Source organism: Mus caroli, chromosome 14 (assembly GCF_900094665.2).
Source record: "Mus caroli chromosome 14, CAROLI_EIJ_v1.1, whole genome shotgun sequence".
In the NCBI taxonomy this organism is placed as follows: Eukaryota; Metazoa; Chordata; class Mammalia; order Rodentia; family Muridae; genus Mus; species Mus caroli.
In genome coordinates, this window is record NC_034583.1 from 51,496,566 (window position 1) to 51,517,379 (window position 20,814).

General features: G+C 43.5%; 1 protein-coding gene across 1 annotated transcript in view; it reads left to right on the forward strand.

Moving 5' to 3' along the window:
• The window catches only part of Mtmr6 (myotubularin related protein 6), a 37,332-nt gene extending 29,523 nt beyond the window's left edge, over positions 1 to 7,809 (forward strand). The window contains exons 10-14 of the mRNA XM_021182178.2: positions 1,692 to 1,741; positions 2,146 to 2,346; positions 3,424 to 3,555; positions 4,260 to 4,386; positions 5,751 to 7,809. Of these exons, the coding sequence (XP_021037837.1) occupies positions 1,692 to 1,741; positions 2,146 to 2,346; positions 3,424 to 3,555; positions 4,260 to 4,386; positions 5,751 to 5,999 (759 nt within the window). The 3' untranslated portion in view covers positions 6,000 to 7,809. The remainder of the gene's footprint in view (positions 1 to 1,691; positions 1,742 to 2,145; positions 2,347 to 3,423; positions 3,556 to 4,259; positions 4,387 to 5,750) is intronic.
• The last annotated feature ends 13,005 nt before the right edge of the window (positions 7,810 to 20,814 follow it).

Sequence of the window (20,814 nt, forward strand, 5' to 3'; positions counted from 1 at the left end):
GCCAGCCTTGCCTATAGAGCTAGTTCCAGGACATCCAAAGCTGCACAGAGAAACACTGTCTTGCAAAACCAAACAAGAAAAAAAAACCAACAAAACAAACAAACAACAACAAAAACCACTTAATAAAATAACATTAAGCTTACTTTGAAAGTATAAGTGAGGAATATTATTCTTAGCTCATTGGCCAAGCATCTGAATGAAGCCGTATAGTAAGTGACCAGGCCCACAGCGAAGCCCCTTTACACGCATGAGGGTAGGATGAGTGGATGTGAGCGTAAGCCTGGTGTTGAAAGGGTGAGAACCTGTGGAGAAGGATGCTGGGATGTGTCCTTTCCCATAGGCAGTGAGAGCCAGTAGGAAAGAGCAAGCAGTAGCTTGATGAAAGATGCTCTGTAAAAAGATGCCTTGGCCTCTTGAAGGCAGGAGGGAGTGGGATGGAGGCTGAAGGTCCTGGATAGACTGTTAGTCCATCTGAAGAGGGGGAAGGACTGAAAGTAAGGCAGCAGCACGCACACAAGTGTACACAGGTGGTGGTCTCAGGGGACATTGACAAAGGAGAACCCGTACAAGCTGCCCATAGATTGAGTGGGCATAGGGGATAGGAGCCCTCATCTGGGTTTCCAGGCTACCAAGTCAGCTTCCTGCTCTTCTCTGAGCTAAGCAGAGCAGGAGACTAAGGACGAATACAATGATAGAGGACCCAGCATGACATTTCCACCCACGGTCACAGCATAGAGGTGACAATGACACCCATGATAGGTGCATCCTGGATCAGTATGCTCTGTTAAGTGGATTTAAGGCAACATAGGAGATGCCAAAGTGGCCATCGTGACACTGAGAAAAGAATATGTTTGATGATTATGTAATGAGATTATAAGGCGTGCCAAGTACTAAGAAGCTACTTCAGATCTGACTGAAAACATCAGAGATCTGCTCTCTCATTGGCTATGGTGATGCAGGTCTTTAGTTCCTGTTCTTGGGGAGCTGAGGCAGGAGGATGGAGAGTTCAACTCAACCTGGGTTTCATATTGAAAAGTTGATTAAAAACAAAAAACTAAAAAGGAAAAGAAAAGTAAGAGCTGTTACTTTGGTGGAATTCGTCAATAGAGAAGTAGTGCCCTGAAGACTGAACAGCATATGCAGGGATAGCAGTGCTGGCATCGGAATAAAAGCTAACTCTTTTACTGACTTGGTTTGGTTTACCAAGACTCAGAGTCTTGTTTACCATTTTTCTTATACTTGGCATAAACAGTGTACAAAAAGACCAATGGTTTACTACAGAGCTGGCCATTATTGGCATTTTAGTTACAGTTTGTAGTTTCCCTCTGGCACCCCACACTCTGTTTGAGGGCAGGGTTTCCCTATGATATATCTGTCTGGTCTCTGATCCTCTATGCTCTTGCCTCTGAGTCCTGGAGTTCAGCTGGCTTTTCCATGTTATTTTTGTACGTACAAAAATGTAATGCTGCTTTACCAAGTGTGTTTTTAATGAGTGCAACTGGAGTCATTTGTTGTAGGATGATTTCCATGTCTTTTTACTTTTTAGTAACCCTCACTCTTGTCTAAGTTCTGCCTACTTTTTTTTATTTTAATTTAGTCTTTATTTTTTTATATCTGTTCTTAGCAGAATTGTCACTGTATTTTTTCAAGTTGAAAATAGCTATATAGTTGATTTTGCGTTTTCTCACTAGGTTTTAATAGAAAAAGATTGGATATCGTTTGGGCATAAATTTTCAGAGAGGTGAGTAGCAATAATATATTTAAATCTTTGCATAATAGCACCACCCTGTTTTTCCTTGTTGGAATTTACATATCTCTGTGGCATGGGAACTATAGCTCTGTATTATCTGAAACTAGACTTAATGTCTCTGTTATTTCCTTCTTAGTGCCTTTGTTAGTTCTCATGGCCATTGATGTTCAGTCTTACAGCAAGGCTGGCCTTGAACTTCTGGTCCTCCTGCTTTTCCTTCCTGAGGACTGGGGTTACAGATGTCCACTAAAATGATGGTTACACATGGGCTTTTATTGTCCATATTACATATGTAGTACTTGTATGTATAGTTTGTAGGTTTAAGTTTACCATGCCTAAGCAATGAACTTCTTGCAGAGGCATTTTTCCAACGCTTGTGCTTTCTGGGGGTTTAGGTGTGGCCATTTGGATGGTGACCCAAAGGAAGTCTCACCAGTGTTCACTCAGTTCTTGGAGTGTGTCTGGCATCTGACTGAGCAGTTCCCACAAGCCTTTGAATTCAACGAAGCGTTTCTTCTTCAGATCCATGAGCACATTCATTCATGCCAATTTGGGAACTTCCTTGGCAACTGTCAGAAGGAGAGAGAGGAACTCAGGTGAGTGGATGGTGAAATGTGCCTGTCCCTCTGCACCACCGTACATCATGGCTGTACAATGAAGTGCCCTGACCGTTTCAGATAGAGTTGAATTCTACTTTAGACTTTCTTGTCTGTATTTTTGAAACTAAAGTACCCTACTAATATCTGCCACCTTTCTGTTTTGAAATATATTTTGAAGTATAATAATATCCAGAAAAGTACATGGAGGATTACACACACACACACACACACACACACACACACACACAGAGCCAGTACCCAGAGCAAGAACCCCATGCTGTTTGTTCCCTTAAAGTTTTGGTGCTCTTTTTCAGTTTAATGTATATTTTAGAAGAGAGAAATCTTTACATAATTTCTTAGGAAGTGTAGGTTACCAGTTTTATAGGGGTGGGAGGCATAAATCAGTGGGTTTGTCTTATGGTAAGGTGGCAGTTGTAGCTCTCCTCCTTGTGGGGCAGACAAGCCTGCTAGCATTGTTCCATGGGGTCCCTGATGGGGTCTCATGCAGGCACTAAGTACCACACTTGCCCCCCCTCACCTGTTCTTTATACCAGCTTGTAGTTTGGAGTCTTTCTTAGAACATACCTGTGGGCCATCTTAGGGTGTATGGTACTGGGCATGCCTACAGCATCTGTTAGGCTTACCTGCTGTGGATATGCCTCCTCTGTAGCCATCTGTCCATCAAATGTGTGCCTTTAGACAAGCACATGACTGGCATTTCAAAATCTTCCACTGAAATGTGTTTCTGACCTGTGGTAGTTGCCCTCATGGCCCAGCATGGGGTTGTGAGAATAAGACAGAACAATTGAATCAGTGTTCTGTTGCAAGGCTTGGCAGTCCTGGGATATGAGGAGAATCCCTAAGTGGACAAGAGAGAAACAGGGGTTGACCTGTGTTGTGCTCAAGACACATTTACTACATGGTCACAAATGAGAAAGAACAGCAGGGAAAGCAGAGCTCAGGCAGGAGAGGTGAGTCTCCAGCTGGAAGCCACGGAAAGCAACCGCCTTATCTATAGCATTAGCCGGGCTCTGAGGATCGCTAGGTAAGACTTTTATGTGCTTATTCCATAAGGTTAAAGGAGAAAACTTACTCCCTGTGGCCTTTTCTTTTGGATGACAAAAAGAAGTACTTAAATCCTCTCTACAGTTCTAAATCTCAGAGACTGACAGTCTTGGAACCAAATACAGCCTCTTTCAATTTTAAGTAAGTTGACCTTGAAGCATTTATATGTGATTTTTCTCATACAAATTTTGGGAACTTTTAAGAATAATGTTAACTTTATTTTTATTATTACTATCATCATCATCATCATCATTATTACTTCTATGAGAGTTTTGCCTGTGTGCACTCTGTGTGTGTGTGTGTGTGTTTTGCTTGTGGAGGGCAGAAGAGGCTATCCAATTCCTTAGAACTGAAATTGCAAATGGCTGTGAGCCTGCAAGTGTGTTCTGGGAACTGAACCCAGGTCTTCTGGAAAAGTAGCCAGTGTTCTTAAGCACTGAGCCATCTCTCCATTCCCTAAAAATATTATTTTAATTAAACATATTCAAAAAACATATTCATGGGGTATAGTATGATCATTGTATCAATATATACAATAATGAGCAGATCAAGATAGTATTCCAGTATTTTTAAGATTTCTTAATTTTAATGGACACACAATGTATGTTTATGAACAATGAGGTATTTTGGAACCTGTGCCTAGCGTGTGGTAATCAGGACAGACCAGTTGGTGTCCTGTCTGCTCCTTGTTACCGTGTGTGAGCTCCTCTCTTCAGTTGTTTATAGAACTTGGAATAGGCTTTGTAAGCTGTTCCCGCTGGGTTGTGCTGGGAGCTCTAGAGCTCACTCACTATTCATCTAAAGGTGTTTTGGTTAAAAACTTTCTAAACTTCTTTGTCATAAAGGTTTTGGAGAAACATGTACCACCAGTTTGATCGGACGCTCCATCCTCGGCAGTCTGTGCTGAGCATAATTATGAATATGAATGAGCAAAACAAGCAGTTAGAGGAGGACATTAAAGACCTCGAGGCTGTAAGTATTCTGAGTGGTCTAATAAAGCATATTTGTTTAATTCACTATATGACAGTGTCTTCCATTTTGGGTTTTTTGATTACAGATGAAGAGAATTTATTGGGCATGTCCTTTTTGTTTGTTGAGAATAAACTTCCAAATTTTGCTCATTTTTCTCTTGGCCTGTTTGCCTTTTTTTTTTTTTTTTTTTTTTTTTTTTTTTTTTTTTTCAGGGTTTCTTAAATACTAGATACTAGATACTAATTCTCTGTTNTGTTTGTTGAGAATAAACTTCCAAATTTTGCTCATATTTTTTTTTGTTTTTTTTTTTTTTTTTTTTTTTTTTTTTTTTTTTTTTTTTTTTTTGTCAAGGTTCCTTAAATACTAGATACTAGATACTAATTCTCTGTTGGGGCTATTGCAAATAGCTTTGGCATATTCTGATTTCTACATCTTACTGTTGTTATCTTTATGCTTTGCCGTGTGTGTGTACATATTATGTGTACATATATACACACACATACTTTTTTAAAAATGCTAGACAGTTCTTTTTTGTTCAGAGAACGGTCCTGTCTGCCTCAGAGATGGATGTTTTTCATTGTCTCTTGGGTAAGAGGAGTGGTGACTGCTTAGGTAAACTAGAGGGCACATATTAGTGTTCAAGAAAGGGAGGGCAAGATAGGCAGCAAGGGACAGTTGTCTGGAGTTGATTTAGAGAGCTTGATGCTCTGCTATGGGACACTTTAAATATTACCTTAAAAAAAAAAACTGTGCTACCTTCCAAAGGCTCATCTGTTCCCTTGGCAACCCATCGTGAGGGATGCCTGTGAGAAGCTCGTCAGGGTCGGTGGGACCTTCAGCTGAGTTAGGTGTGATTGCTGGGTTACAGTGAAGTCAGTCAGGTTGAGCATATTCTCTGCGTCCTTGCCTTATGAAATGATTGCTTGTTAAACTTCCTAAGGAAGATGTGTGTTTCTGGCATGTGAAGACCTAGTGTCCTATACAGTCAAATCTGGTTGAAACGATTGACAAACGGAAACACTTACTGAAGCATTTTCTTTGATAAATATCAAGCTCTTGGGATTTCCTTTTTTGAGGGGGTGGGGTTCGAGACAGTGTTTCTCTGTGTAGCCCTGGCTGTTCTGGAACTCACTCAGGCTGGCCTTGAACTCAGAAATCCGCCTGCCTCTGCCTCCCAAGTGCTGGGATTAAAGGCGTGCGCCACCACTGTCCGGCTTGCTCTGGGGATTTTTAGTTATTGAGTTCATAATTGTGTATCACACACAAGGGGACACTTGTGAAAGCATATTTTCTTCACTCCACGTGGATCGATCACCCGTTAGTTGTAGTCATTAATGTTTTTTCAACGTTTTGTTTTGCTTTAGAAAATTAAGCATTGCAAAAATGGCATCCTAACGAAGGACTTGCTGCATGCTGTCCACCCTGAATCACCTGCCCTGAAAACCTCGCTGTGTCTGAAAGAGCAGAGTCTGCTTCCGGTGAAGGACACACTCCGAGCTATAGAGGGCAGCAGCCCAGCAGATAATCGGTACTGTGACTATGCCGAGGAATTTTCTAAGTCGGAGCCTGCCGTGGTCAGCTTGGAGTACGGGGTGGCCAGAATGACTTGTTAGCCTCCTTCCGAGATCCCTGGATGACTGTAGTGTAAGAAATGTATAGTTGTGAGGATGGTCTGTACACACGGGCAGGGGTTGTTGAGTGACTTTGGGGCTTAGCAGTAAGTGAGAAAGTAGGTGGCTGAGAAAAGGATCATAGGAACTCTTGAGAGGAGTAAGTCAGCTAAGCGCCATTTGTAACAAGAACACGCTCCTTTCTGTGGGAAGTGAGTGCCAGTGTGTGTGTGTACTGCAAAGGGTTTACACAGGACTGGTGAGCTGACAGTCTGTTGATTCAGATGTTAATTCCAGCCAAGCTCAGTAGCTTTCCTCTAACTCTGAGAAAACAGACCTGACAACCTGAACCCTCAGTGACTGACGTGGCATGTGCTTTCAGTTCTGGAGCTGTGTGACTGCGAATTTTGCCATTTAGTGACGTTTTAACATTAAAGTGCCATGCAAAGTACTTATGGGACAGCCTTAGAGTAGACTCAGTTTACTCTGTGGGTTTTATAGCCGAGGACAGGGTGTTTGATCTCTCCTTTCATCAGCCTTATTTCATATGAAGAACTATCTGCACTCTGATTACTTGGGGCGCACACTGCAGTGTTCTACCATGGAAAGTTGTAGACATACTCTGCTAGTTCGTAATTAGCCAGCTCCACCCGTATTTAAAATCAGTGTTACCGAAGGCTTTGTTCTCGTTGTCATTTGTTCTAAGCTGCAGCTGACAGTTCATTATTCACAGCTTAGAGGACTCATTTCTTAGGCTAGTATAAGCACATTTGGCATTTACTTTCGGCTTACTGCAGTCTATTAATTCTTACTCTGTGGTTGGCTTTAATCCTTTGATAACTGTACATTTACAGTGGCAAAGCTCTAAAGTGCTCTGAGTGCTAAATACATTTTTAACTTGAGTGTAGCTGCCTATAAACTTTCAGGTAAAGGAAAAAGGGAAGTGCAGGTAGTGGAGATTTTGCTTGGTTACGAATTTTAAAGCAATCATTTTTGTGTGGAGCATATTTCCTTTCTCTTAATATAGAAGGGGCAGAGAAGGGAGCACTGGGGAGCCAGTTAATGTCCAACAGAAGCAGCTTTGATGCAGGGAAAGGTTTATTTTGCTTTATTAGGCTCATTGTTATTCTGTGCACTGGGACATACATATCTTTTCTAAAAAATCACTTGCAACTGTCAGTATTACCAGCTGGCTCTCAAAGTTTAATAACATTGATGGTGTGTGAGGTACAGTTCAGGGGCACTACAAAATCTGTGTACATTATCTTATATATCTCCTGACTACACCTATATCTGTAGTATTTCTTGTGTTAGTTTTGAACATATGTATCTTTTTTTGGGGGGAAAAAAAAGGAAAGCTTTATCGTATATGATTTTATCTAGTCCTTATTTTTCCAATTCACTTCTGTAAGACCTTATGTAATAAAAACACTGCATTTTAAAAAGTAACAGAAATATACTAAAAATTACAATGTATAATGAACAGTGTTTAGACATTGAGAAAGGAAACTTAATCTCTGTGGCCACAACAGGAGGGTTTTGTGCCTTGGTTCCAGTCAGGTTGTGGTTTTAGACTTCTGTGGCAGACTTCCTAGTCATCTTCTGGGTTCATTATGCTGATTTTCAACTTCACATGTATATATGTGTTTACATGCTCACACAGAAAACATCCTGAGTGACGTACAGGACATACGTTGGCAAAAGTCTGTGTAAATGTCTCATAAAATTAGATTTATGTTCATTGTGTTTTGGGATGTATAGCATGTAAATTATTTCATGTATTATTTAAAGGCAATTAAATGTTCATGTTTTACTTTGAGTGTTTTTCTTTTGGGATAAAAAACAAATGAGGAAGGATCCTAGAGGAGAACCTGTCACTGTCACTTTACTGAACTGGCATGATTCCTAACTGCATGCTAAATCCAGTTGTGGATCCATGAGTGGAGCTCTCATCCCTCGTTAGAGGAACTTCTTTTTGTAGCAGATGGAGACCATAACAGAAATCCACAAGTGCCCAAAATGCTGAGAGCAGCTGACCACAGAGTGCCCGATACCAGCTGACACAGCTACAGCACAGTCCTGCATGCACAGGAGGCTCAGGGAACACAGCAGAAGGAGGGTGCACAGAAAGACTAGGCAAGCTGTAAGAGCCAGAGAACTAGGAAATATGCCTTGATTTTGTGTTTCTTAGAAATGACAGGGAAGCTACACACACATCATACCACAACAATATGGTTGCCTGAACAGTGACATTAACAGTTGACATGGCAGCGTGGATGGGGAAAGTCTCACAGGACCTCACCAGAGACTTAAGACCACAGGAAATTCAGTATTGCTGAGAGAGGAGAATCCATCTGCCCCAGGGTTGAGCCTAGAAAATGGTAATCCAGTTGCAAGTGGTCAGCCCTGAAATGGTGTACATACAAGCCAGTCTAAACAGGGAAAACAAAAGACAAATCAAGGTTGTGCTTGTTTTCCCTTGCTTGGGCAAAGGGTCTTATAATTACCTTAACACGGTGGAGTTTTAGCATCTCATTTCCCAAAGGTATTGACATGTTCCTTTTATATACAAACATGCTTTCTGAATAATTAACCAGGCTTGTGGCTGACAGATTCAGTAGAGAGTGATGAAGTTGTAGAAGTGCCTTTGTCGGTGGCCTGTGATCTGTGCTGTTACCAGCTTGCAGGTGGAAGCCTGGGTCCACCAAGTAGATACATTCAAGGTGAACTGATTCAATGCCAGTGTAAAGAAGAAATCACAGGCCAAGAAATGGGCAGCTCTGTTAGGAGTGTTTGGAACACTGGTCTTCTGGGTGAGAAGCAGCGTGGGAAACTGTGTGAAAAAAGATGCCCCATTCTCTCACTCCCACCCGCTGTCATTGTTCATCTGATGCGTAAGGGTGTGGGGTGAGCCTCTCCTGTTAGGATGTTTTTTGCAGGTCAACTTGAGAATTACAAAAGTATTGCACCTGGCCATTCTGAGTTACCCACATAACCATTTGGGTATGTCCACCCTGCAGCCTGTGGACTTCATGTCTCCAGGGTAGGTGATGACCACAGCTCTCCATATTTTGTGGATGAGAGTATAATATTGCAATTTAGATGAGACACCATGAAGTTGTTTTTTTTGGTTTTTGGTTTTTGTTTTTGGTTTTGTTTTTTGGTTGTTTGAGACAGGGTTTCTCTGTATAGCCCTGGCTGTCCTGGAACTCACTTTGTAGATCAGGCTGGCCTCGAACTCAGAAATCCACCTGCCTCTGCCTCCCAAGTGGTGGGGTTAAAAGCGTGTGCCACCACGCCCGTCTCACCCTGAAGTTTTTAGGGCATCACTTTTTATTAGCCAAAAAAGTCTGAATTAATTGTCTTTGCTTTTCCAAATACAAGTCTAAGGAGTTTGCATGACTCAAGTGAATATAAAACTCATAACCTTCAGGAATTCTGTCTAGAAGAGAGAGAACCCACAGTCTTGAGTAGTTAACTCAAAGGCTGACCATCGTGCACTCGACACCTTACGAGAAACGCCTGGTGGCGTAGTGACCCAGCTCTTTCTAGAAGAGTGAAATGCATGGCTGAAAGTGGACTCGGAAGCCCCTGTCTCAGTTTCTGATTCCTAGGTACAGGCTGGGACTTGGAAGCTGCAAGCACTGACTAGGACTGCATATTAGAACTTAGCAGTGTTTGGGACTGGAGACATGTATCGAGTTTCCAGCAACCCATGTCAGACAGCTCACAACAGCTTCAGGGCTTCTGACTCCCTCTTCTAACTCTCTCAGGTATCCACAAATATATGCCTACACACAGACACTGTCTTAGATTTTTACTGCTGTGAGCAGACACCACGACCAAGGCAAGTCTTACAAGGACAACATTTAATTGGTGCTGGCTTACAGGTTCAGAGGTTCAGTCCATTATCATCATGGTGGGAGCAGGGCATCGTCCAGGGAGGCATGGTACAGGAGGAGCTGAGAGTTCATCTGAAGGCTGCTAGCAGAATACTTGCTTCCAGACAGCTAAAATGAAGGTCTTAAAGCCACAGTGACACATCTACCCAACAAAGCCACACCTACTCCAATAAGACCATGCTCTTTAAGAGTGCCACTCCCTGGGCCCAACATATACAAACCATCACAGACATACATGCTTATAATTAAAAGTCTTACAAAAGGACAAGGTTTAAATATTGTTACTAAAATTAATAGCCACTTTTCTTGTCACTGTGATAAAATATCAGAAGAAGCAACTTGAGAGACGAAGGATTTCTTTTGTTTTGTGGTTTGAGAGAGTGCAGTAGGTTGTTGGGAAGGCATAGAAGAACTCATGATAGCTTGTAGCTATGGCAGGAGTGTGAAGGAGCTAAGTCCTGAGTGAGGCAGTCAAGAAGCAGACAACCCCAGCTGGCAGGAGCTGGGCACACTGTAGTCCTCTAGCCCTGCCTGCATTGTCCCAAGTGCCAACTACACCCTGTATCCAGAATGTTCTACAGCCCCCTAAAACAAAGCCTCCAGCTGGGACCATTCACATCTCAGCTGTGGCATTTTGTAGTTTCCAGTGACCGTGGCTGGCTATTGTGAGAAATGGCAACCAGCCATTTCTTCAATGAGGCGTCAGCCTTTTTAAACCAGGAAATAACATTTAGAAACCAAACTACATTCTAGCATTGCTCCATGCTATAGAAGTATCATTGCTTCAAGTGTTTAATTTTTTTTTAAGTATCTGATTTACCTACATAGAATTTGTGTTTGTATATAGAAAGATGACTGGATCCAAACTTACCCCAAAATGACTGTTTTTTTAAAATTAATTAATAACTTGTATCTTCTTGATCATAAGAGCATCACTCCTAGGTAATTTTTAGTTTCTGTCCATGTACCAAAGCCCTGCACAGCCAGGCATGGTGGGAGAAACCCGTAATCACAGGACTCTAGAGGAGCGGACAGGTAAGTTCCAGGCCAGCTGGGAACTCTGTTTCAAAAAATAAAACAATTGAGCAAGATACCATGTGCAAGATATCACTGGGAGCCAGGCACAAACGAGGAAAAGAACTGCAAGCCTTTGGCCGTGGGAAGCCATCTTCGTAGGGGCAGCAAGGATGAGGGGTGATAACAACGCAGTGGATGATATGTTTGTCACCACAACTAGATGAGTAGCATCAGTGGTGTCTAGTGAGGCACATTTTCTAGGTATCTGTTGGTAATTTCTTGTATCAACTGAAGATGGAACACACTCCCTGAGTATGGATGGTCTGGTCCCAGTAGTGTCAGCCTAAATGAGAAGCGGGAAAAGGAAAGACTTAACTGCCTGGCTAGCTTTCTGCTCTTCCTGTTTTCTGTTCCATTGAGATGCCAGCAAGCAGCCGCCACAAATTCCTGTGGTCTCAGAGCCAGCTGCCCCATGCTTTACCCACCATGGCGAACTGTAAGCCAAGCAAACTCTTTCCCCTGTAAGTCCCTTTCTGCCAGGTATTTGGTCACAGCCATGAAAAAGTAACTAATAGAGACGAGTGCGCCCAGCTGACAGGGACAGGCACATGCGTCTGACTACACCTCATCTCTCAGGGCGCACAGCTTCACTGAGATGAGTTCCATATGCTAAACTTGACCTGCTTTCAGCGTGCATTCTCACGGGTGTGGTGTCCTCAAGGATGTTCTGCTTGGCCTCAGGTTTGTGAGCTCAGGTCTTTTACCACACCAGCTGAAGGCAGTGGGGTTCACAGGAGAAGGGGGTGCTGCTTGGTTTGGTTTTGTGTTTTAGTCAAAGTTTCTTTCTGTAGCCCAGGCTGGCCTCAAACTCACAACCTTCCTGCTTCAACATGCAGGGACTAGGGGACCACAGGAGTGCAGCGTCACGTCTGGCAGATGCCTGCTGGCGAGGTGAAAGGTTTCCTCACATTTCCTACTCTTCTGGAGTTCTTGATATTCTACGGACTCCAAATTGTCCTTGAGTAGATCTGGAGGCTGCCTCCGAGGAATTACTTAAGACTTTGTTCTTTTAAGGGATTTATGTCCAAATAGATGCCAGTGTTGGCTGCTTTCAGGGCTGTTACACCCATCCAGCCAAAAACATGCTATCCCTTCCCTCCAGGAAACTCCTTACTCGGAGCAAATTGTTGTTTCCTTTTTTTTTTTTTAATAAAGGAAAGAAGGAAAATAGCCTCTCTGTGTCTCTTTCTCTCTGACTCTTGTCTCTGTCTCTCTCTGTCTTGCTATCTCTCTCTCTGTCTCTCTCTGTCTCTGTCTCTCTCTGTCTCTGTCTCTGTCTCTCTCTCTCTCTGTCTCTCTGTCTCTGTCTCTCTCTCTGTATGCAAGTGCCTATGGAGGCCAGAGGTCAATATCAGTATTTTTCCCCCTTTTGGTTGTTTCTCCACTTTATTTTTTGAGACAGGTTTTCTCACTGAAGGAGGAACAGTTAGAGGAGAAAGCAGTAGAGAATGGGTGGAATATGAACTGTAAGAGAGGGAGTTGTGTTAGGAATGAAGTGGTGGGGGAGATGCTGAGAACCATCCAACCCAGGCTAAGGATCCGGTGAGAAGTTTGCCTGTTGTTCTTTTACAGCAGAAAAGGATACATCTATGACATCCTGGACCAAGAACTAAGTAAGTCCTGTCATTAGGAATGTAGAGTTATCCTACATCACCTTTGGTTTCCATAGCAACTTCAATAGGTTGAAGTCAGTTGTCTGTCTGATTCACATAATCATATTTGGTGCCAGGTATTTGATATTTTTAAATTGTCAAAATTACTGTACTTAATAGTACATGTATTGGGTGGCTGGGTGGGAAGCTAGTAATTTCATTGTTCTTTAAAAGATGGTTCCTGGGGCCAGAGTTGGGGGGCGGCTAGAGCAAGCAGGGCTGGAGCAAGAGGGAGAAGGAAAGGGGGATAAAAAAGACGGTTCCTGATCAACTGTATTAGAATCACTTGGATGTACTGTCAAAATCTGGAGTCTTGAGCCCAGGTCCCAAATCACTGGATCTGAGTGCTGGCCTGGGTCCTCAGATTAGTATTTCAAGAGGTCCACAGGTGACTTGTGTGGCTTTTGTTGTAAGTTCCACGGTGACTAGCTGGCCCTGGATACAAATTAATTGCTGCCTTGTCTCCCCGCCCTCATCCCCATCTATGGAAGGGCTGTCGTTTTTACTATTCTGACATAAAGAATTCCTAACCCAAGGCAGGGAAGATGGGGAGCAAGATGCTTAATATGTAAGCATGAGGACCTGATTCATATCCCCAGCACCTACATAAGGGTCTGGAGAGGTGGCAGGCACCTGCAACCTCAGCACTACGGATGGAGGCGAGCAGTTCCTGGGGGCTCACTGGCGAGGGGCATCAAGACAAGAGTGCAAGCTCCAGTCTTGGAACAATCGAGGAGGACATATAATGTCAACCTCTGGCCTCCACTTGTACATCTTCACACCCAGGCGCATACAGTACACACACACATGCACACACACACACACACACACACACACACACACACACACACTGCGAGAGAAAGGCTGCCAAATGCTTCCCTGTCACCTGTCTGCCTGCAGAGACATTAAGTACAGGAGAACCTGACTTTGAGTAGTTTGCAATGGGGTCATAATAAAACTGTGACTTGAGAACAGTGACAGTTGATAGTATCACATAGAAGAAGATGAGAATGTTACCACACGAAGCCCATGCTGCCTGCTGCCATCAAGGCTGCACATTTTGCAAAAGAATTTACCCACTAGGTGGCCAACTCTAAGATATGGGAGTCTGAAAGCTCACTGTCCACCCTGAGGACACAGCAGGAATGTTTCCAGGGTCAAGGAGCTGCCTGGCCTGTCTGAGCATGGGAACGAGAAGTCAGCAGTGCAGCACTGTGAACATATGCAGTTGCTGGCTCTCCATAGAACTGTGCTTTTTAAAAATGGCTGTGTTACACTCGGGAAGCAGAGACAGGCAGATTTCTGAGTTTGGGGCCAGCCTGATCTACTAAGTGAGTTCCAGGACAGCCAGGGCTATACAGAGAAACCCTGTCTCCAAACAAACAAACAAACAAAAATGGCTGTGTTAGCATGCATTAAGGGGTGGAGTTTCCAGCCCTCTGAGGTCCAAAGCCCATCCCTCAGACTCTTGCACAGGACTAAGTGATAGGCTGAAAGTTTCTTGCGATTTGACAGGCAAAAGGAGCCTCTGGTACAGCTAATACTGTTGAGAGCTACATGCTTTGATGTCATCTACTGCACAGCAAATGAGTGCACTGCTGAGCTATACAGCCTCCAAAATTGGTGGTGAAATCGGGGACTAAAGCTACTGGAGCAAGGACTTGCCTTCGGTTGCAGTAAGGCAGTTTGGAGACTGGCTTTCAGTGAGGAAGACAGTGATCAGACTTAAATGTTTGGACCAAGGCATGGACACAGGCAAGATCAATGATGGCACCACGTCTGATAGAGTAGAGTAGTGCAGGCTGGGGGAGATGGTTTTGCCTTCATGGGTGCTATGTTGGCAATGTCCATGAGACACTGCGTGAGGAGGGGCTATTTTATAACACTTGGAATATGGAACTCTCGATTAGGGGAAGAGACGTCAGTTAGAGGGAAGATCTGGAATCTACTAGTGTATGATAGGAAATTAAGCTATAGACGAGTGTACAATTTCCCTGGACATCTTAGAGTAAGAGAAGTGACCCGAGTATCTGAGTGGGTGTGCAGCCCTGAAATCTAGGCAGACCGGGGGCTGTGGTTGGGAGGACACTGGAAAACAGGAGAGAGAAACTGAGCAAGGGAGCAAGTTTGAGGAAGTTATTCACAACCTCAAATTCCACCTAGTGGTCATTTCTCCTTAACAATAGTAGAGTAGTCACCTGTCTCATTGCCTTGGCAAAATACTGGACAAAAGCAACTTAGGGAAAGAGGATTCGCTTGGATCACAGTCCAGGTAACACAGTCCATAGTGGCAGGGAAGTGATTGTGTCAAGAGCAGGAGATGGTTGGCCACATACAGGGCATGTGGAGTACATCAACCCACCTAAGGTGACCTGACTGCCCCCCCCCCAAAAAAAAGACAAAGAGGAGGAGGAGGAGGAAATGAAGAACAAGAAGAAGAACAAGAGGAAGGAGGAGGAGGAAGAAGAGGAGGAAGAAAAGACTACCTTATAATAAGACACTCCCAGAGGCTTGAATCCTTAGTGGGTCTAGCTCCTAGGTGATAGTCAGAATTGACCATCGTGAGCAGGAGCCATCCATGTCATCATCGTTCAGTAAAAGCAGTTCCATCGGTAAGTCGTAGAAATAGAAATAAAGTCTCCATGGCTTTGCGAGCCTTGAAGATGAGTTGAGAGGATGAATATGACGACGACACACATGGGAAGAAGAATATACCTTAACTTACTGTGTAACTTTTCCACTAATATAATTGAATATATTAAAGATCATCAAAATAGAAAACTTGAATGAGTATGGCCCATACACTGGGTATGGAAAATAAAAGATATCTCATGGAGAGTCTTGTTTTGTCCTGGGCTATCATATAAGCCTTTATTTTTAATGTCAGGCATAAATCCAATGCCTGGGACTCAGCAGTAGACCCATACTCAGTGGATCTCAGGGATGGCTGGCTGGCTGGCTGGATGGATGGCTGGATGGATGGATAGATGAGGTGGGTGAGTGGGTGAGTGAATGAATGAATGAATGGGATATGGATGGATGGATGAATGAGCAGGTGTATGAACGGATGGGCTGCTGGGTGAATGGGAGGGTGGGTGGATGGATGAGGTGGGCAGGTAAGTGAGTAGATGGGCAGATGATGGGTGCATAGAATGGATGATGAATAGATAAGAAGATATATGCAAAATGACCCCAGACATCTCAGGGACATTTATTCCTAATTTAAAATGAAACTAACAGAGAGGGAATTAGAGAGCCATGTTAAAATATGGATGCACAACAAACATTATTCATTCTTAAGTAGCCTGGAATTTTTTAGCTCACTAGAACTGCTCTTTTAATATTTCCTCCCTCCCTCATAATTGCAGGTGTGTACTTGGTCTGTATATCTTAGTGCCTTATATAACTGGAAATGAGTTGGGATTTTAATAGCCACCAAGGAAATTGCATAATGAAGACATCCTAACAGCGCCACAGGCCTCTGTGCTTTCTGACATAGGAGCTGTCCCTTAGCAAGCCTGTGCACTCTGAAGTGGCCAGCAGGACCTCAAGGATAAGGAGTCACACCAAGCGATGCTTTGCCAAATGATTCTGAAAACGTGCAGCGTTGATAAATGTTTCATGTCCCTCCTTCCTGTGCAGCTGCTGGTGAAGAGCTTTCCTCTCTGGGAAGGGCTTCTGTTTGGATGTTTTCCTCGGTTTTTATTTATTTATTTTTTACCTATTGAATGTTTTGACCTAATTTCTTTCCCCTCTTACCCTTTCCCATGGCCTCTCACATCAAAGCTTCCCATTTAGCATTCAATTTTTGAGTTCCTGGGGCTTTTGATTTGAGCTAATAAAATTTATAGCAGTTGTCCTTCCAGGGACTGTATTTTAATGGGTAAAATATTAAAGAGATAGAGCTGCTCCCACTGGAAGATCAGGGCAAAACGGAGAGGAACTGAAGCCCTAGCTTTAAAGCTTTAAAGCCACCTCTTTGTGCGTTTACTGCCTTTACTGCACACTGGCTTCTGGTGCATGTTATTTAAACACACTTCTGTATCCTCCGCACTGTTACGTGGCACATGCATTAAACATGCAATGAAACCCCTGACCAGGTGACCAACTCATGTGTCATTCTTAGAGATTATTTAGTGAATGGCCTATGGGTCAGATATGATGTAAGATGCTAAGAATACCAAAATAAATAGGACGTCCTACAGTCTCCTAAAATAGCTCATAATATAAGGAAGTGGCTAGGCTCCACATGGGATCTGCATGTCACATTTACCTGTGGTGACTTTTATAGAAACACAGGAGGGAGATCTCCCTATAGGGAGGGGAAGACACATGATAGGGAGATTGTAGGGGTCCAGTGATAGTTGGACTAGATAGGTAGGGATTCACTCATGGAGGAGGAAGAACATTTGGGGGCAGGGGGGCAGACAAGCACAAAGGAATGAGATAGACCACTGCCTTCCCAGTGCGCTTCAGGTGCTCTGACAGCTGGGGTCCAGCACATTGATGGGGTGGTGCCTACATCCTGTGGTCTTCTGCAGGGTGCGGGTGCTGGGTTGTCAGCCTTGCTGAGCTGGAGGGTTTAAATAGCGTGCTCGGGTGTCAGCTAAGGAGCTGAGCTTTGCTTTACACTTTACATCTTAGATAGATGTGACCTGGACAAGTCCCACTGGCCTCTTCTGTCTTGTCCTTCTTCCTACAGCACTCATGAAGAAGGAACAAGAGTTCTGTAGTTTCCTTCCAGATCATTCTCCAGTCACCTGAAAGCCTCCCATTAGGCTCCACCTCTTAAAATTTCCACCACTTCCAAATAGTACTTCCTGGGCACCAAACTTTGAACAAATGGGCCTTAGGGGGTTTGTTCACAGTTAAAGAATATTGAGGCAGTCTGTCTGGGCCTAAGAAGGTACCTGTCAGGATCGAGGCTCAGGTGCCCTCGATCTTAGTTACTAACTGTTTTATTGATGCTCTTCCCTCTGCCTCCTGGCCCCCTTATTCCTGTTGCCACATCGACTGCCTCCCAGGTTCTACTCATGCTCAGCTCAAGAGGAGGAAAAAAGACACACTCTGCCTGGATAGTAAGTGTCAGGAAGGAAGTGACATGACACAGTACCAAAGGAGCACACACACTGTGCCTAATGTCCAATGGGGGAAAGAGCAGGGAGGGTGCTGGGAGTTGGAGTTGGTGACTTGGGACTCAGTTGACATGAGTGTAGGGAAGAAGACATACAGCTCTCAGGGATGGCCACATGATGGCCCAGGTTGAGGGATAAAGCTGTAAGAACAATGTGTGCAGGAGGCTGACACTGGGCTCTTTCTCATAGAGATGCAGGCATCATGTGGAAATCAGCAAAGTTGGCTGTAGGAAGTTAGACTTAAGGGTGTAGGGCTCAGAAAAGAGGTCTGTGCCTGGCAGATTTGTGCTTCCCGGGTGTACAAGGTGCCTGCCCTCACCAGGGATCAATCACTACACAGCCGTAGCTCTTTGTCAGTGGCTGACTGTGCTCTGAAACTCCCTGTTTTTCTGCATCGCGTTTCTATTTCTTTACCACTGATTTATCTATGCATTTGTTCTTTATTTCTAAGAGAATTGTTTTGTTTTGTTTTTGAGATAGTGTCTCATGTAGCCCAGGGTGGCTTCAATCTTACTATGTAGTCAAGACATGAACTTCTGATCCTCCTCCTTCACCTCTCTAAAAGGAGGGAAGTTTATTAGCTCTGCCAGTACAACCCCTGTTCTTCCTGTGCCCCACCTGAGCCTCTTTTTGGCTCATATCATCTCTGTATCCCTTCTGTTTTGTCTCAGGTCACTGGGAACCTGTGATAGAATATGGGTTCTTGAGTGTTCCCCAAGGGCACGTGTGTTAAGCGCTTGGCCACTGTTGGGAAATGGGGAAACACTTAAGCAATGAGACTCCTTGAAAGAAGTTAGGGTTTTGGAGTTATTCCCTTGTAGGGGGTGTCGAGACATCCATGTCCACCCTTCCTGTGTCCATGTGAATCCACTAATAGTAAACTCAGAGTGGCCAGTGATACACCAGTATCGCATTAATGAAAAGAATCAAAGTACTTCCTCTTGGTTTGTTTCACCAAAAGCCAGCCCAGGTTTGAACTCTCCACTTTGTTCTCTCTGTGTCTTTCCTCATTCTCGTCTCTCTGTTGTATGAACCTGAATCTGGGCCTGCCTGAAGGACGCCTTGTAAATCTGTCCCTGTCCTTCACAAAGTACATCGTTCTCTATTTATTTAGCAAAATGACAGTGAAGGAATGAGGGATGCTTTACAGACATCTTTAACAGCCTTTTTTCCCCATAGATTAAGTCACTCACCCTAACTAAACCTAATTCACCAAGAAAATAAACAAACACTATTAAACTGTATCAAAATGCTGCTCTCAGCATTTCTGATATTCATTTTATATGATTATTTCCAACATATATTTGCTATTCACAGCAAATGATTATCATAATACACATACAAATACACATGTGCTACTCTGGGTTAGGGCAAATACACATGAATTACTCTTGGGTTGTGGCATGGAAGAGACTATAACAAGATTACAGCTCTGCATTAGCTTGAGACGTAAAACATTACATGGGAATTCCAAGGCAATTAAAGTTGGTTGTTACATTGTTCTCTTCTAGTCAGGTTAAATAAATGGGCTGGGTGCACAGTAAGATAGCACTTCAAAGTGTAATATTAACTCTGCCTGTGAGGTTTAGGTTTTTTCCCCTGTTTTGCATCTTGACTTCCACGAGGTAAGCAGTCTCCTCTGGCACACTCTATGCTATATTTAGCTGAGTCCTGCATGACCATGTGAAAGGGACAGTGTGGCATGGTTCCTGCCCCTAGAGCAGAGCCAGCAGGATGTGGGCCTCCACTAGTGTTGAGGATTGCTGGGCATGAGACTTGTTTGTATAATAATTTATATATTTTGCTTCATGTTCCTCCTTCAGGAAATATTTTCCCTGCCAAGGTTAATGACGTCATAATAATTAGAAACTGCACAAGTCCAGGAGTTGAGGGTGTGTCTATGTCCTTAGCAAACATGGTAAACACTGTAACCTTCAGTACAGCCCTTAAGGCTGTGGGAAAGAACTCTAAAAACATGAGTTCAAAAATATATAATTTTTCAACTATGCAAAATATCAGGATGCAACATAAATTCTATGAGGGGCTTCATAAATCTAAAAGATCAGAGGCAGCTGCACTGTGAGCCAGCTTGTCAGAAAGATACAAAGGCAGACAGATACAAAGGCAAGCAGATTCCTGAGTTTAAAAGGTCAGCCTGAGACAGAACAAATTTAGGCCCAGATGTGCTGGGAGCAGTGATCTCCCACCCTGCTAGTTTATTGTCTGTGCTTACAAAGGCAGGCAGATCTCTAAATTCATTTGCAATATTAAGAAAAATGTGCTTGTTGTCTTTTCTTAGGAGTCAAGAGGCTAAGGTGGAAAAATGCTGACTGGTGGGCTAATTCAAAGGGAACCTGGGGGTGGGTGATTGCAGTGATATGTAAATAAAAGACTGAGCTTTAGTCTGTGAGAACTGAGCTGTTTGGTGATCTTTAGAAAGCTGTCTTGAGCACAACACAGGCTGTCAGCTTGTACCCACAATTTGACTTTGAGTTGTTCTTTTTGGCTCTCCCAAATACTGCTTCCTCAGGACCCTCCCAAGGAAGCCAAGGCTAGTCCTTGGCAATATTCTGCCTCACCACAGTCCCCCCAAACAAGGAAACTAAGAAATCATGGACTGAAACGTATTAAGCTGAGAGTCAAAGTGAACTTTTTCTTGTTGGATGCTGCTGGTCTCAAGTACAGTCACAGCAACGAAGTGCTAACTAACACTCAGCATGTAATATAGGCATGCAAAAAGATGTTTTCCTCAAATGAGTTGTTAACTCCTTGGGGACAAGGCCTTGGGGCATCTTATCTCTGTAGCTCAGACACCCATATCAGGCACTAAATCATGAGAAGAAATGAGCATGACACCTGCTAAAAGGATGTCAAAAGATCTAATTTTGCAGACCCTAATTGGCTTTATCTGAGATTATGGAAATGGCAGTAATCCAACCCAAAATACAGATCAGAATATACCACCTCACACACAGGCAGGACATGTTTATAGCCAGGAAGAAAGAAGTAACAAGCAAAAAAACCAGAAGTGAGCTTATCTCTCTGCTATCTT